This window comes from Notamacropus eugenii, chromosome X (genome assembly GCF_028372415.1).
Source record: "Notamacropus eugenii isolate mMacEug1 chromosome X, mMacEug1.pri_v2, whole genome shotgun sequence".
Lineage (NCBI taxonomy): Eukaryota > Metazoa > Chordata > Mammalia > Diprotodontia > Macropodidae > Notamacropus > Notamacropus eugenii.
In genome coordinates this window covers 79007399-79023579 of record NC_092879.1, presented here as the reverse complement: position 1 = coordinate 79023579, position 16181 = coordinate 79007399, and the positions used below count along the sequence as shown (strand labels likewise).

General features: G+C 40.4%; 1 protein-coding gene across 6 annotated transcripts in view; it reads left to right on the top strand.

Annotated features, from left to right (window-relative positions):
• HDX (highly divergent homeobox) overlaps positions 1–16181 on the top strand; it is a 102092-nt gene that overhangs the window by 25001 nt on the left and 60910 nt on the right. For 5 of the 6 annotated variants that reach the window (XR_011971234.1, XR_011971235.1, XM_072626897.1 and 2 more), the window contains exons 2-3: positions 4252–4398; positions 9259–10371. Coding sequence is in view for 4 of the 6 variants with exons in the window: in XM_072626897.1 (XP_072482998.1) it covers positions 4252–4398; positions 9259–10371 (1260 nt within the window). In the remaining 2 variants the exon portion in view is untranslated. The remainder of the gene's footprint in view (positions 1–4251; positions 4399–9258; positions 10372–16181) is intronic. The other variant, XM_072626898.1, reaches the window with a different exon arrangement.

The window sequence follows — 16181 nt, the reverse complement described above, 5'->3', positions numbered from 1 at the left end:
GACTCTTCCTGACCTCATTTGGGGTTTTCTGGGCAGAGATACTAGAGTTTGCCATTTACATCTGCATGTTTGCCATTTTCTTCTCCAGCTCATTTTGCAAATGAGGAAACTGAGACAAACAGGGTGAAGTGGCTTGCCCAGGGTCACACAACTATTAAATGTCTGAGGCCAGATTTAAACTTGAGAAGATGTCTTCCTGCCTTCAGGCCCAGCACTCTATCCACTAGACCATCTAGCTTCCCACAGTTTAAAAAATGGTAATACTCGACAAATCTCTACTGAAGTACTGCTCTCACCATAAAGAGGGGAAATATTGTGGGTGCTGAAGTGTCTCTGCTTAGACTGGAATCGTGACACTCTTTGCTCTAGAGTAAGATTCTGTACACAGTGCATCTCTCTTGACTTGAGTAGCTAGAGTTTCAAGGGGCATAGGTATGAGGTAATCTCAAAGCAATTACACAGAGTGTTCACAAGCTCCCAGATTTAGCTTTGAAAGGGATGTAAGAGGTCATCTAATCCAGAGACGTTAAATGACTTCCTTAAAGTTAGAAAGGTAGTAAGTGACCTGTACCTCAAGACTAGCTTTCTAGAGAGGCTCCATTCTCTCCTAAGAAGGAAAAATTACTCAAGCCATTATATCATGTAAACCTGTGTAGGGAGGAATTGCCTTCTTTTTTTATTTCAGGGGGCAAGTGAGGTCAAGAGCAGTGGTTTAATACCTGAAATCACTGTGTAACAGCAAGACCAGAGTTAGGACTTAGTTCTGATTCATTCAATGGATTGAAAACTGGATTTGGAATCAGGAAGGATGTGGACTTGATTCCCACTTCAGTCACTAGCTGTGAGCAAGTCATTGACTCTCTACCTCAGTTTTTTCATCTGTAAAATGGGGGTGATAATAGTCATAGCAGCTCCCTAATAGGATTGCCAGGTTCCAGGGAGGTAATGTATTTCAAGTACCTTGCAGTCCTTGAAGTGCTATATAAATCAGTCAGCTGGTCAACTGCCATTCATTTAGCATGTGCAATGTGCCGAGCACTGTGCTAAGCCAGTGCTAAATCAGTAAATTCATATGAATTTATACCCAGTTTAGCACTATTCCCATTCATTTACTATGCCCACCTTTTTCTTAGCTTTTGCCACTTAACTCAGGAACTCAACAATTACAAGATGGTAGTACAGCAAGGAAAAGATTCAGTTGTTATAATAGTACTAGTAAGGAAAAAACCTTAATTTGCCAAATGATTTTGCATCTAAGTAACACAGTTGCTGCATATTATCATCATCTGGTTTTGGCTTATCCCTTTTCCAGACTGTAAATTTTGCCATATCTTATCTAAACTTTGTCTCTTTCCCCAGAACCCAACACAGTGCTATGTACCCAGTAGGTGCTAAATAAATATTTGTTGAATGAATACATCATTTCCTTCAATCTTCTGCATAGCCTTGTGAGACAGGTTGGAAAGATGATGCTGTCCATCTGTATTGATGAGGAAACTTAAGTCTCAGAGAGGAGAAGAGGTATTTGTTTTGTAGCAATGATATGGAATGCTCTTTGCCCTCCTCTTCAGAATTGAGCTCCAGGGGATTATACATGCTAGAGCCCCCTATAGAAAGGAGTCCTGCTTGTTAGACCAAGGACATGGTCTGCCTCCTGACTCATTTGAAGACATAACACATCTTTCATTATTTAGTTACTAATGTTTTTTTCCCTTTCCTTTTCCTATATGGTCTAATGTTTATGGAATCCCCAACATGCTTTTTTTCTTTTGCTTCTAATAAATAAGAATCCCACCTGTAAGAGTAGGATTGGAGGAACTTTTCATGCTGTTGATGAAGAACTTCGCTGAGCAGTTGGGTATCTTGCTTCCTCACTGCCCAAGATAATGACAACTTATCTTGTTCTTGCAGGGTTATCTAGTTGTTGTGGGAAAGAATTAGCTTCCTTTAATTTGGAAGATAAATAATAGATCTCCTGAGCAAAGTGGCCTTCCTGCTGATGCTACTGAATTTATGGAGAAAATGGAAAAGGTCACAGTGTTGTCTTTTACCAGAGCTGGAGCCGCTGTGTTTAGCTAATAGTGTCAGTAATGGAGAACCTGCTGGGATCTGTGAGACTGGCCTCAGAATTGAGAAAGTCCCCATTATTTTCCTGGAGTCATGCCAATTGGAAGACCCCCCCCCCCACTTTGGACAGGTGCTATCCCACCTAGGTGTTGTCCATCCCCCTCCACTCCTGGTCTTTGTGCTGTTGTTACTGCCCCAAAAGGGAGGGGCAAAGCTGCAGCAGAAAATAAATGCCTGCCATGAATCCAAATTGGCCACCATGATTTAAATGGAATGTATCCCCACCAGTGTCTTGTAAACTGTTTTGCATGCTTCTGGTGCATAATAAATGTATGTCAAATTGAACCGGTTCTAGCCAGCCCCCCAAAAAACACAACTACACTGCTCCATGTGTAAACTAGAACGTTTTCATTGGAAAACCACAAGCCCCACTCACTTGAACAACCTACTGAAGTGAATATATTTTATAAAAACAAACAGAAAAGTTTTTGCTAAAACAAGTCAGTTGGTACCTTTGTCATCAAGGGGTCTCCTGATGGCTAGATGATCCTGCAGTTTGGTCAGACCAGGAGAGGTAGGCCACCATGTTGGCACACCAGATCTCTTATCTCCCATCCCTGCTGGGGATAGAACAAAGTTAGGATTCTCAGAGATGGCATAGTGGTGTTGAGCAGCTGCTTTTGTGGCTGCTGCCATGGCCATTTGACTCCAAAACCCTGGAAAATCCATTTATGTGGCATACAAAGGACCTTAAGAAGACACCCCCCCCACCCCCCACCGCCATGAAACAGATGGACACTTGGGTTTCTGAACTCACCAGGCCCATACAGGGCAGGGAACCAACTGTATTCCCTTTTTTGTAACCTCACCCCTTTACTTTCCTCCCAGTATACCCCTCCTGGAGATATCTGCATGGGTAAAGAAGGAAGGCAGTTACACTCTTAGGTGCTGGAGTAGCAGGCAGTGTGGGTCCTTTCTCATTTCTTCACTGGACTGGTTTATTGTTTGAAACCTTTGGAGAAGGGGAAATCAATTTCAGTTCACATGCCTGAGCACTGGGTGGTCTCTATCTATGGTTGCCAGAAGAGACTTCCTTTGGGTTTGGCTATAATATTTTGTTGTTTCTTTGCGAGATTGTTCAGCTAGTTTCCCCCCCCCCCCCCCCTTTCTTCTGGTTTTTATGATCCATTCTGCTTAAGAAAGGCTTGCCTGCTTTTAGGAATTTTCATTTTGTGACCACTCTAAGAAAGATCTGGAGATTGCCTTAGCCAGAGCCTAGGAATTGTTACCTTTTCTGAAATGTACAAGTAGAAGGCACCTGTTCTGAAAGATGGCCCTGCCATCTCTCAGTGGCAAGCCTGCAGTTGTTTTAACCTTAGGATTAAAACATCTAGCCTGTTGTGCAAGAAGGAGGAAGCATGATTTGTTTTTTCTTGCTGTCTAATTAAGACCCAGTGTTAATTTAACCTGAAGCGGTGTAGATTGGATATGGCTTCTTTTCAGCTGAATGCACATGATTTGGGGTTTTGATTTCTATGCTATATAGGCATCAAAATCATGACATTGGTTAGCACTGCTGTGAAAGAACAGGGAGCCTCCCCCTCATACCTGCCAGATTATTTGACATTATTTCCATAAACATTATAGCTTTAAAGGAGAGTATTTTGGTTTCCCCCCAAAGGATCGCTTTACTCCCAGAAAAAAAGGGAAAATAAAAATGCTGGTTTGTTTCTGGTTGTAAGACAGATATCTGTCAGACATGTTGCTTGTCTTTGCCTGACCAAGAACAGCTACTGGCTTGGTGAGAATTGACCAAGGATGGTTATAACCATGCCAAGTTTTACTAGCCGTGTATGTATATTGCTTTCAGTAAAAGAAGCTTTATGTGTTTTATTTTTTTTGTACCTTAAACTAACCAGATAAGGACTTTCCATTTATTTGGCAGCCTTTTAAGTTGATACTTTCTCTGAACAAATACAATAAGTCTTCACCTGATGTGCATTTTATCAGCAAGAGCTGTCTCCCCATAGCCCAAGTAACTTATTGCCCTTTAGTGGGGATTAATTCATTGAGAAAAGCCTTTTAGCTTGGTAGCTTGAACTTGTCCAGATAAATGAGAGCCTGCAAATTCGTCCGTCTCAAACGATTGCTTCCAATGTTCAGAGTATCTTCTTTTATTTTTAGATGAATCTGCGTTCGGTATTTACTGTAGAGCAACAAAGGATTTTGCAGCGTTATTATGAAAATGGGATGACAAATCAAAGTAAAAATTGCTTTCAGCTCATATTACAGTGTGCGCAAGAAACTAAGCTGGACTTCAGTGTAGTCAGGGTAAGTACAGAGGTCTTCCACCCTTGAATTGACATCATTTCATAACAAATGATATTTGTTTAACGTGAAAACAACTGCTGGGCATGAAGGCACTAACTTTCTCAACAACTTAGTTTCCCTGGTATAACTTAATGCTCATTTTGGTAGCAAGAGCGCTCCATCTGTAATCTGTATTGATATTCTTGTGAATGTCTTGGGAGCATGAAAGTCTTTGTTGGGGTGGGGGTGGGGTGGGTAGATCTTGAAGAAGGCCCCTGTCCATCAAATAAATGAACTTCTTAAGGGTTGCTTCTTTCTCTTCAGTCATCATTAAGTCTTTAATGAAATTTGACCTTTTCCTAGAGATTGATTTCAATTATCTGAGGAGCCCCAGATGTGCCTGACACAGTGATACCTGTTCTTTGGATATAGACCTCCCAGGAAGTCTGTACACCTGATGTAATCAAATGGCATCCATGACAGGGACATTTATTGATTTAGAGAAAGATTTTTTTTTGTTTTTAGTTTTATAATACATATATATATATATATTCATTTCATCAGGTTAGTTGAATGAGTGGGATATTCCCAGAAAGATGTGGCATTCCAACGTGAATGATGCTTTCATACCCAGAGCAGTTGAGTTATCAAAATCACAGTTATTAGCCATTTGGGAGAGACTGAAGTAATGCACACACTAAAAAGCCTCAATGTTCTGGTTTAGTTGGAGGGAGATCTCGAATTCATAGATCCTTTCATAGTTGTTGGCACATGCTCACCTTCCTCCTGACACCAAGAGTAGCAGATTTCTTAGCCTTGACATTCTTTTGGAGTAAATTGGGAGAGAGAATGTAAGTCTTGTTATCTAATGTACTTTTCTGTGGAACCTCTTCAAAGAAATTTAAAGATAGAAATCTTTAAGAAGAATACTTTGGAGAGTACATTTCCTTCACTCAGAGCCCATGTTCCTTTCAAATAGGGATTTGTATCACTAATCATTGGAAAGACAAATTGAGAACAGAGCTTTCCTGTTTGCTGAGCTCAACCTTCAACCAAAATAGATTTATGTGAGGACCAAAAATGTATTCCCTGGGTAGTTCAGTGTTGAATACTTTGACTTAACCTCAAAGTTGTTTTAAAAAAAGATAAAAGAATAAAAGAAATCATTTGGAAAAAGTGGCTATTCTACAAGCCTCCTCTTGGTTGTGTTTAGGGTATTTAATAAAGAAGAATGAGCAACTGTAGCTCAGGTTGATGAGATTCCATTTTGTCAGATCAAATTCTCATTTTTGAAGTGTGACTTCCTTTTGTTTTTCCCCCCTTTTATCTTCCTGTTACTTTGATGTAAAAAGTGTTCTCAGGCAGTTGTATGATAGACTCTTAGCTTTCATATTTCCAATTGCTCATTGCAATCTTCCTCTAATAACTTGGTTTTTTTGTGCTTGAAAATTGAGAGTGTGTTGAAATACAAAGATGTGGAATTGTGCTGTTGCTGATGCCAAAACAAGGAGTGGACTTAATGGGAATAAAGAAAATCGATGCCTAGAACATAAGATTACAAATAAAATTTGAACCAAAGCATTAGAAAATTTGTAAAGTTTATGCATGCTCACCATTCCAAGCTAGTGTAAAGAATACAAGAATGAATACTTTCTAATCCATGCTGCAACAGAAGTTGGGCAATTTTTCCAGCCCAGGGTGAAGAGAGAGAGCTATGTCAGGCCTCTATCCAAGCCTTTGCTAAGTTCTCTGTGCTCCAGATGAGAGAGAGTTTTATTTCCTTTCTTTAGGTGGTTATACGTTTGATTCGCAGCACCCCTTTTCCAAAGAACTCCAGATCGTAATGTCATAAACAACATTTCCTATAGAAAGAAGACTTCCAAGCATTGGGCCAGTAGAGTGAGAATAAATATAGTGTGAGACTGGAAGAGAGAAGAGGAAGAGGGTCACTGAGAGGAAGTTGCTAAGCATCAAGTTGAGTTTAAGGAGATCTGTATGGAAATGAAGGGTCAACATCAGATAAATTTCGCCTTTGTGTTGTGCTCAGTGTAGCTTTGTCAGCTCTTAACCAAGATTCTAATATTATCACTTGACCCATTTGTTCATCTCAGAACAATAGAACATTTGTACAGTAGAACAGTGTATATCAAACATACATGCTTGAGTTGTTGACTCCTAAACTTTTTTTTTTCCTATAGAAATAACAGTTAGACCTTGGCTTACACAGAACCCTGGGGGAATGAGTCATTCTGGATTGCTGAGGATTTACTTCTTCACATATGAATTGTTTGCTTTTTTTTATGTCAACCATTTTGGAAAGAGATCTTCCTAAACTGTGTTTCCCATTTCCTTGCATTCTCAAACGGAGGATATTGACCATCATTTAACCTTTCCTTGATGACTCAAAGGCATCACCATGAGCATCAATCACAGTACACTGCTGTGGAAAAGTGACGCCCTCCAGGCCAATTAGTGTGTTAGGGCCTTTTGCCTCCACACTCCATGGCCCCCACGGACTGTGGTCTTTTTTGAATTCTTTTGTCCGCTTCTGATAGTGAGTTCCCCCCCCCCCCACCCTCCTTTGTCAAGCTGTCAGATATCACTTCTTGCTTTGTCTATAGTTGCCCATGTCCCCAACCTTCTGAAATGTCACCTCTAATCTACTGTGGGTTTGTTAAGCCAAAAAACCAGGCTCGTTAGAATTATGTGTAAAGTAATAGGAAGGAAGCTCCAAGTGAGGACCTGAGAGAATTTCTTGTGAGCACATGCATGAGTTTTAGTGCATGGGCTTTTGTGATGTCTTTTGGCTGCTTGGAAATCTTTTTTCCCCCTACTTTCTGATTTATCCTAATTGGGGAAGTTTTCTAGCTCTTTGGGGTATTTATATAATTTAGATTTTGTCATATGCCTTGTTCAAATCTCCAGTGTAACACAATACAAAATAATCCTTAAGTTTACAGCACATTCAGGCTATTCTGCATGTCCCCAATTCGAGTTTGCATGGTAAAAACACGGTGTTTCAGGAGGTGGAGAGGCAGGGAATGGAGTGGGGATTAGATTTGCTCCAAAACTTCTCACCAAGAGATTAGACTTAACCATTTCAGAATTTCTTAGAGAATGATGTAGCTTTCATTCTTCTAATAAACATTCAGTGCCTACTTAGTATAAGGCACTATGGTAGGCTTTGTAGATACAGAAAGGAAAAAAAAATCATACAATCTCTGTCCTTAAGGAGCTTGGTGGGAGGTTGTAGGAGGGAGGTCATGGGGTTGGGAATGCAACATGGACCCTAGATAAGGATTATACAAGATAGGATGTGTTAGGGGAAAGAAGGGAGCCAGACAAACTGCTCTAGGACTGTTTGGAGAGGAAAAAGACACTTTAAGCTGGGAAGGATCAGGGAATGCTTCAGGGAAGAGACTTTCCTATTAGAATGTTTCATTAATCTCAAGACTTGTAGCTAGAAGGGACCACAGAGATAATCTAGTTCAACCTCTCAATCTTACAGATGTAGACACTGAGAACTACTTATCATTTATTTGTCAAATGAATGTAAATATGCAGCATGGTGTCCATGCTTAATTTTCTAAATTTGAGAAATGACTAAGTGGTTGCTAAATACCAATACAATTTAATATATATTTCTATTTAAATAGGAGTCCGGATTAAAATGGAAGTTTTGTTCTTCTTATAATGGTTTTGCTCTATCTCAGCCCTTGCAAGATTTATAGGATCCCAGAATTTTCAAGATTTTTGAGTTTATCTCATCCCCTCATCCCCAATCCCTCAGCTTTCAGATGAGGACTTTACATAGCTGCTAGTATTCAGCTGTATTATGCCAGAGGCTTTTCTCCTGCTCGTTGCTTCAGCTCAGTTAGAATGAGTTTGAACCCAGCATAGCTGCCTTGACATTGTCTTCATTTGGACATAAGCTAATGATCAAAGCACAGGCGTCTCTGTCTAGAATTTCTCAACGGTCACAATAATAACAGTGATGTTTCAGGTCGTGCCAATACTAAACCACAGTTATCTAGCACTCAGTGTTTTATGCTACCCCCTTGGGAGGCAGGGAATAATCATCTGGGGCCTGAATGTCTTTATTTCTTTGTTACCAGGAGTTCCAGGTGTGGCAACTTCCTCTACCAATAACCAACCCACAAATTCTCTGTCACTTAGTCTTAGAGAGTTGGGGGAGGGGGGGTTCTGAGATGTTGATTTGCCCAACATCACACTGTTAGTAGGTCTCAAAGGCAGGATTTGAGAGCAGGTCTTCTTTATACCAAAGCTGGTCCATTTTATCATAGCAACATTATTGTGTAATACAGTAATATTATTCTATATCCTTACTGTACAGATGAGGAAATTGGGGCTAAGTAAAGTTCAAAAAATTGTTTAGTGTTGCTTGTCCAATAAGTGGGGCTGCCAGCAATCCAGTCTAGGTCTCTCTTGCTTCAGGTCCAGCGGCGCTTCTATTCTCTTACCCTCCTTTTCAGAGTAGCATTGGTTTTTCTATCTAGTATAATTACCATTTTTAAAAAATCAAGTAAATCTTACAAAGAAAGAATCAAAGCACAATGCTGTTGAAGGTTGGCCATTATAAAACATCTTCACTGTCCTTGTGTAAAGGTTAGGTGCTGTATGCTATGGGGAAGGGTGATGGTACAGTATTCTCTGGAGAAAGGTTTGGAGTGTCTACCAAGTATCTGTCTATACTTTGATCATAATTAATTTTTGGAGAGGTCTTTCATTTGGCTCCTCTTATCTTTTAGCTAAAAGTGGTCTGATGGGAAATGTGAACACAATTTGTTATTTAAAAATTGAGGCTTGCTGGTGAGCTGTTAGGATTTGGGTTTTTTCATGTGAACTTTTTTGTCTTTCCAGACTTGGGTTGGCAACAAGAGAAGAAAAATGAGCAGCAAGAATGCAGAGTCTGGATCCTTAACCCCAGGGACTATACCTGGTACCCCTCAAGCATCCCCAGACATGGCCGTCAGAAACATTGTCAATGTCAATGTTGCTCGACCCCCAAGCCAACAATCCTCTTGGACCTCTAACAATGATGTCATAGTGACTGGTATCTATAGCCCAGCTAGTTCTTCCAGTAGGCAAGGATCCACCAAACAGACAAATGTTCAAATGGCAGAAACTCATAAAATCCCCATTCAGAGATCCTTGGGGAAAAATGAGCCTGAATTTCAGCTGCATGTTCCTGTGCAGAGGCAAATGGCACACTGTAAAAATGCCTCACTGCTCCTGGGTGAAAAAACGATTATTTTGTCAAGACAGACCAGCGTACTAAATGCTGGAAACCCCGTATATAACCAGGCCAAGAAAAACTACGGAGGTGCCTCAGTCCAAGCTGCTGAAATGCCATTACCTCAAAAGTCAACGGCATGCCACCGACCTTGCAAAACAGAACCCATGGGGGGTCAAAGGTCATATAAGCCTGAGCATTCAAGTCTCATACCACACAGCTCATCTGGACAAAGGGCAGGTGTCAGAGACCCTTACTGTAGTGCCCAAAACCTGGAAATCCGGGAAGTGTTTTCACTGGCCGTTAGTGACTATCCACAAAAAATGCTTGGAGGGCACACCACATACAAGCCTAGTTCAGCAGAAGGGAATTTCCTGTCCATTGCAATGGAGACAGGTGATGTTGATGATGAATATGCCAGAGAAGAAGAGTTGGCCTTGATGGGAGCCCAGATCCCAAACTACTCAAGGTTTTATGAAGGCAGTTCCCTTCGAGCTGAGAACCAAAGTGCAACTTTGCCTGGACCAGGGAGAAGTATGGCAAATTCACAATTGGTGAATGCCAGAGACTTGCCTGACAATGTACTCTATCATAGAGACTACCACTTGGCACCACGGACCTCATTGCATACACCATCCAGTACACTGTACAGCAGTGCTAATCCATCACGAAGTCATTTTTCTCCCCATTTTGTATCATCAAACCAATTGAGGCTATCACAAAACCAAAATAATTACCAGGTAATTTGCAAGTTTTGTTTGTTTGGGGGTTTTTTGTGTGTTCAGGTTTTCTGGCCAAAGTCTACATTTAAGTATCAAAGTCTCTTTACTCTTGATTATTCCTCAGATTGAGACTTGGGGCAAGTATCTCATAGTTTGGAGAAATCTTGAAGTTTGTGGTTTTTTTTCCTTTAAGGCTTGGTGTTTTGGTGTCATATCCTGGAGAATCCTGTATTTCCTTTGCCCTTTTTAGAAATGCTGACTTTTTTTTCCATTGAAGATGGTCATTTTAACACCTTGGCAGGTTTCCCATAAGGTTTGAAATGAGGTTGATTTTTCAGGAAATGGTGGCAGCCTTATGGGAAGTACAGTGCTTTCTGTCACTAAAATTGGATTGAATTAGCTACCTACATCCTCTTTAACTTGGATTGTTCCTTTAAGGCAAAGGTTCTTAGCCTGGGAGCTGTGAACTTTTGAGGAAATTTTTTTTTGATAACCATATTTCAATAAAACTGGTTTCTTTTGTAATGCTATTTTTTGTAATCTATTTTTATTCATTTAAAAATTTTAAAATTCTGAAATGAGATCCATAGGCTTCACCAAACTGCCACAGATGTCCAGAACACACACAAAAAGATTAAGAACCTTGCTCTAATAAGGCCTATGCCTGCAATTTAGATGCTTACCACCAGATGGATGGGTGTTTTGTTCAGATACAATACCAAGGTGATTTCAGTCTTGAGGGCTGAGCCTGAGGGCTGATGGTTAAGAAGCTAGTGATATCCGCTCCAGAAAGCCACCAAAATAACTATTAGACTATTTTATGTAAGAACATAAATATATGGGAAATTATACAAATTAAAGCAACACCAAGGCCCAAAATGGATCTTTTTTCCTGCTACTTTGTTAGTTTATTTGCTAATTAACTACATCTCTGATGTTCTCTAATACACTAGGCCGTGGATTCCCTCGTTCTCTAGGTCAGAAACTAGAGCTGCCCCGAAGCTGCTTCAGAATTACGCCTTCCTGCTGTAGACATGATGCCTATCTGTACCTAAGATGATGCCAGGCAGTTCCTGCCTGTGTTATGAAGTCAGGTTGCCTTCCTAGTCCTAGTGAGGAAAAGCCGCTCTATCCCTCTTCTTCTTCAGTGTTTATATACAAAAAAACTAAAACTCAGAGCCACTATATCACCAGGTGTCCTATCCTGACCCCCAGGAGACCTTAGCTTTATTGGGAATGAGATAGTTGGGCTGAATGATCTCTAAATACTCTGCTAGTTTTAAGTTCTATGAAATCTGATGAGGAAGGTGCCAGACACCTTTCTGTTTGTTATATGACAGCTAATGTAATTTTGAATAGATAATGAGTATTTATGGTATGTAAGACAGTACCCAGAGCTGTAGATGTATCTCCTGGCTCTGCCATGTTCCCAGAACACAATGCTTTGCACACAGACAGCATTTATAAACGTTTGTTGAATGGGTGGATGGGTAGATGGCTGCATCATCTGTGTAATTAGAACCACCCAGAACCACACTTTTCTTTCCTCCCCCTACCCTTAAAATATTTAATCATATTTGAGCATAATATTCAATCCTTCTTGGGAAACATACATTATCTCATTTGAGTCTCTCAACAATCCTGAGGTAGGGACTCCAGTCATTATTCCCTCCACTTTACAAATGAGGAAACTGAGAGGCTCAAAGAGGTCAAATGACTTGTCCAGGGTCCCAGAGATAGTCCCTGTTCATGATAGGATTCAATCTCAAATCTCTCCTGCTTCTGGGTCTAACATTCTTTCCAGTGTACCATGCTAGGTTCAGATTGTAAGACATCCAAAGGAGCCAGAGAGGTTGGTATCAGATCTGCCTTAATCCCACTCTGTCAGCTTCAGAAACAATAATCCTCAACAGGCCTCAGAGCCAACTCTTTGTGACAGGATGCCTTGGCTTAGGGATGTTCCATATTGGAGCTGCCTTAGGCTTTCCCTAGACTGGGTTCACTCCTTTGGGGGTGACCTGCAGTCACAATGGTCCCTGGAGTTTCCCTCACTGTGCAGTTCTCCTCAATGTCAAACCATCTATATATCATAGATAGGCTTACTGTGCTGATTAAAGATGAATAATTAATGACCATCTATGTGAAGAGCTTAGAGCTTTTGGAGGCGAGGTGCTATATAAATTCAAGATTTATTATTGCTGTTCTTATTTTGGCTTTCCCATCTCATGGATTTCATTAGATCTTATGAGCTAATGGAAAGAAAGCACTTTGAGTCCCTCTAAAAGGCACTTTATAAACACAAAGCATCCTCATTAGTGACAGTATCTTGGTCTTCTGTTCCTACTTTCTCCAGTATTTGTGGACTTAAGTACATCTTGTTATCACATCTTCCTTTTTTGTATGTGGTCAAAGACACACACAGAAAAGTTGCTTTTTGCTGTACTTTGGTCTTTTGAAAGGTCTTCTGTCTCATCAATGGGCGTGTTCTGTCCACTGGCCCAGATCACAGCCCCCACTCTCCCTTCTCCATACCTTTCTTCCAGTATGATTCTCATGCAGGTTTTCCCTTAAGTCCCCCAACATTCTGGTGAAATGGTGTCAAACTCAAATAGAAGCAGATCCCTGCAGGGTGCATATTGACTTTGAAAACCACATGTTAACATTATCTATTTTGTGTTTTTATGTATTTTGTTTTGGAGCAGCTAGGTGACAGTGTAGAGAGCACTTGCTAGGCCTGGAGTCAAGAAGACTCATCTTTTTGAGTTCAAATCTGGCTTCAAACACTTGCTGGTTGTGTAACCCTGGGCAAGTCACCTAACCACCGTTTGCCTCAGTTTACTCATCTATAAAATGGGGATGATTATAACCCCTACCTCCCACGGTTTGTCAGGATCAAATGTAAAGTGCCCAGCACAATGCCTGACATATAGGAGGCACTGTCGAAGCATTAGCTATTATTACTGTTAAATATTTCCCAATTACATTTTAATCTGGGGCCAACACCTCTGCTCTAGAGGACTACAGTCTTGTTCTTCCAGTGTTGCCTGGGCAACAGTATACCAGTCTAGCTGCCCCTCTGTTTCCCATTCCAAGCACAAGCTCACCTCCATTTCTGATTCCATTTACCCATGTACCTAGATCATACATCTGGCCATGCACATCACCAACACAGAAGCTGTCCCTGAGACCATACCACGACTTGCTTGGACTGATCGGTTCTTTTTCCATAACCTTTGTGCAAAGATGCTAGCCATACAGGGTGCCTCCAAAGTCAGTGCAGTTTCAAGCTTTAATAGTTTTGAGCTTAAAACTGTACTGACTTTGGGGACACTCTGTCAATCATATTTATTGAAATATGTTCCCCTATCTCCATTTAGAAGAGGAGATATGTATCTTTTTCCCTCCCCATCCTTGTTTCAACTTTGCCCCTGGCTTCTTAGGTTAGCAAAGTCCAGATCTGAAGACTTGATCAGAGTCCACATGAAGAAGAGGTTGTTTGATGAAAATTAAAAGAACAGACCTCAAAGAGGTCCACAGGGAGGTTCATGGTGTGGACCAGCATTCAGAATCTTGGGGGTGGGGAGTGAGAAAAAGGAGTAGTAGATTTTGCCTACCATATCTTAGCATAGCTTTCCCTCCTCTCCCCCTTTTAATGGGAAAATACCTGCTAAAACAGTATTGTTTCCATATTTGCCAAAATATTTCAGCCTTAAAACAAACCTGTTTTTAATCCTTATTTGTTTTTATTCCTCTAAAGAGGAAATCACAGTGTGAATTTGCCAGGCCGTTTAGGTTTAGGACAGCAGCCAGGCATGTTGTGTTTTGTTGTTATAGGGTCTTTTTTTAAAAATCTGTTTAAATTCCAGCTTTGAGTACAAAGAGAAAGCTAGGTAAAACAAATGAGGATGTGCTTCCTGGGGGGAAACAACAGCCATGACAAGATGCTAGATGAGTAAAAGTTATAACTTATTCAGGGCTCTATATTTCTGCTTAATAAAAAATGCTCGTAATTCAGCAGTTAATGATGTGATGAGTACATTTGTAAAAATGAAAACAGAATATGGCCATATTTGATCCTCCAAGAGAATTTGATAAAATAAAATGCGTTAAGGAAGGGCTGCTGTTCTGAGTTCTTACATCCCTTTTTATCACCCCTCAAACAAATGCATAGGGAGATAGTCACTGTGAATGGGGCATTGTTGAGTTCCCCTTTCATTTTGCTCTTATTTTTAGCAGTTGCTTCTAAGATGAGGTTTGTATATTATGTGTTGTTCTTTTAGAATCCCATTGGAAACAGCATGGAATTCCAATTTACCTGATCTCTATCTCTTGTGGTTTGTAAAAGGTCAGCTGCTAAAATCATGTGGAAAAAAACTGTAAAGCAGCTTAGTTGTCAGTTGCCAGAGCTTTCAGGGATGCTAAACTTTCCCAGGCACTAGTTTCGGATCACTGAACAGAAGAAAAATTAATGTGCTTTAAAACTGTGTGAGTTGTTTAGCCAGAGGCTGTGGTGTTGAAACTATTATTTGTTGTTGGAGTTTTTTAAGTCTCATTTCCAAAAGAGTGAATGGGGTGGGGGGAGAAGGAACAAGTACAGTTTTTAAACGTCCCAAGGGAACGTCTGCTAGTGCATCATGGTCCCAGTCAGGAGCAGGTCCTTTTACCTCCCCTGGGATCCTCATCTCTTGCATAATGTCCTCTCTTGGGCCCTTAACATGTGAGAGTTAGTGAGAGTTAGTGAATACTTCAAGGTTGTCCTGTGAATTCAGTCAATCAGTCCCCCATTTATTGAGTACCTACTGCATACTTAGCAGCAGGCTCTGTGCCATACAAGGTATGAACTTTTTCTTTCGTTAACCTAAGGATTGAAAAACACCACTTCTGCAAAGCTTAGGAAACCCTGCAGATTAAGCTTCGGTGATTGATACGTTTTAATACCCAGCTCATGCCAAAGCTGTGACTGACAGAGAGGTAAAGCTTTGATTTAGGAATCTCTTATTGCAGAAAGTCAGTGAGCAGCTACCCAGTTAGATGTTAGTTGGATCTTGCTGATTGGTTTAGTTAATCAAATTCATTTTAATGAAACGGAACTTAATAAAATATCCACTTTTATACCCCACATAATGCAAAGGATATTTCAGGTAACATCTTTTTTTCCTGTTCCATAAATGGACCTGAAATATTAAAAATGAGGTAATCAACCTAGGTACAGAATTGTCTTTCCAACTGGATAATTTCCAAGATCAAAGGAGTGCTCTCTGAAGTGTAATTATCAAAGTATTGTGACCAAACTGCAGATATCCAAATTAGGCACTGTCCCCTTCAAAGTAGCTAATTTGGGGAGGTAATAAACATGCTTATATAGCCATTCATCCAACAAACATTTATCACCCTCCAATACCATACTAGAAACTCTGCTAATGTGTATACGGAGATTTTTTTTAAGTGACATGGTCTCTGCCCTCAGGGAGTTTATATTCCACCAGAATGGCAAATGATTAGAGTTCCTCTTTGAAACTAGCATGAGTGTGTAGCCCATTTGTGTGAATAATGTGACCAAGCAAAGTAACACAGTTTAACACCAAGATGCTTCGTGACTATAAAATAATTACACTGATTTCTGTATGTGTATGTCATTCTGAATACCATTCCAGAAGGGAGGGCTCAAAAGATTTGGACTAATGGCACCCTTGCTGGAAAAAGTGTGTAGCCTCCTAAGGTGACTGACTATGGAGAAGGAGAAAATGTAACTTCCAGAGTTTGGGAGGTATGCAATTGAAGAGTAGTTTGTTTCAGAGCACTTTGAAAATTGACCCCTCTGCTTAACT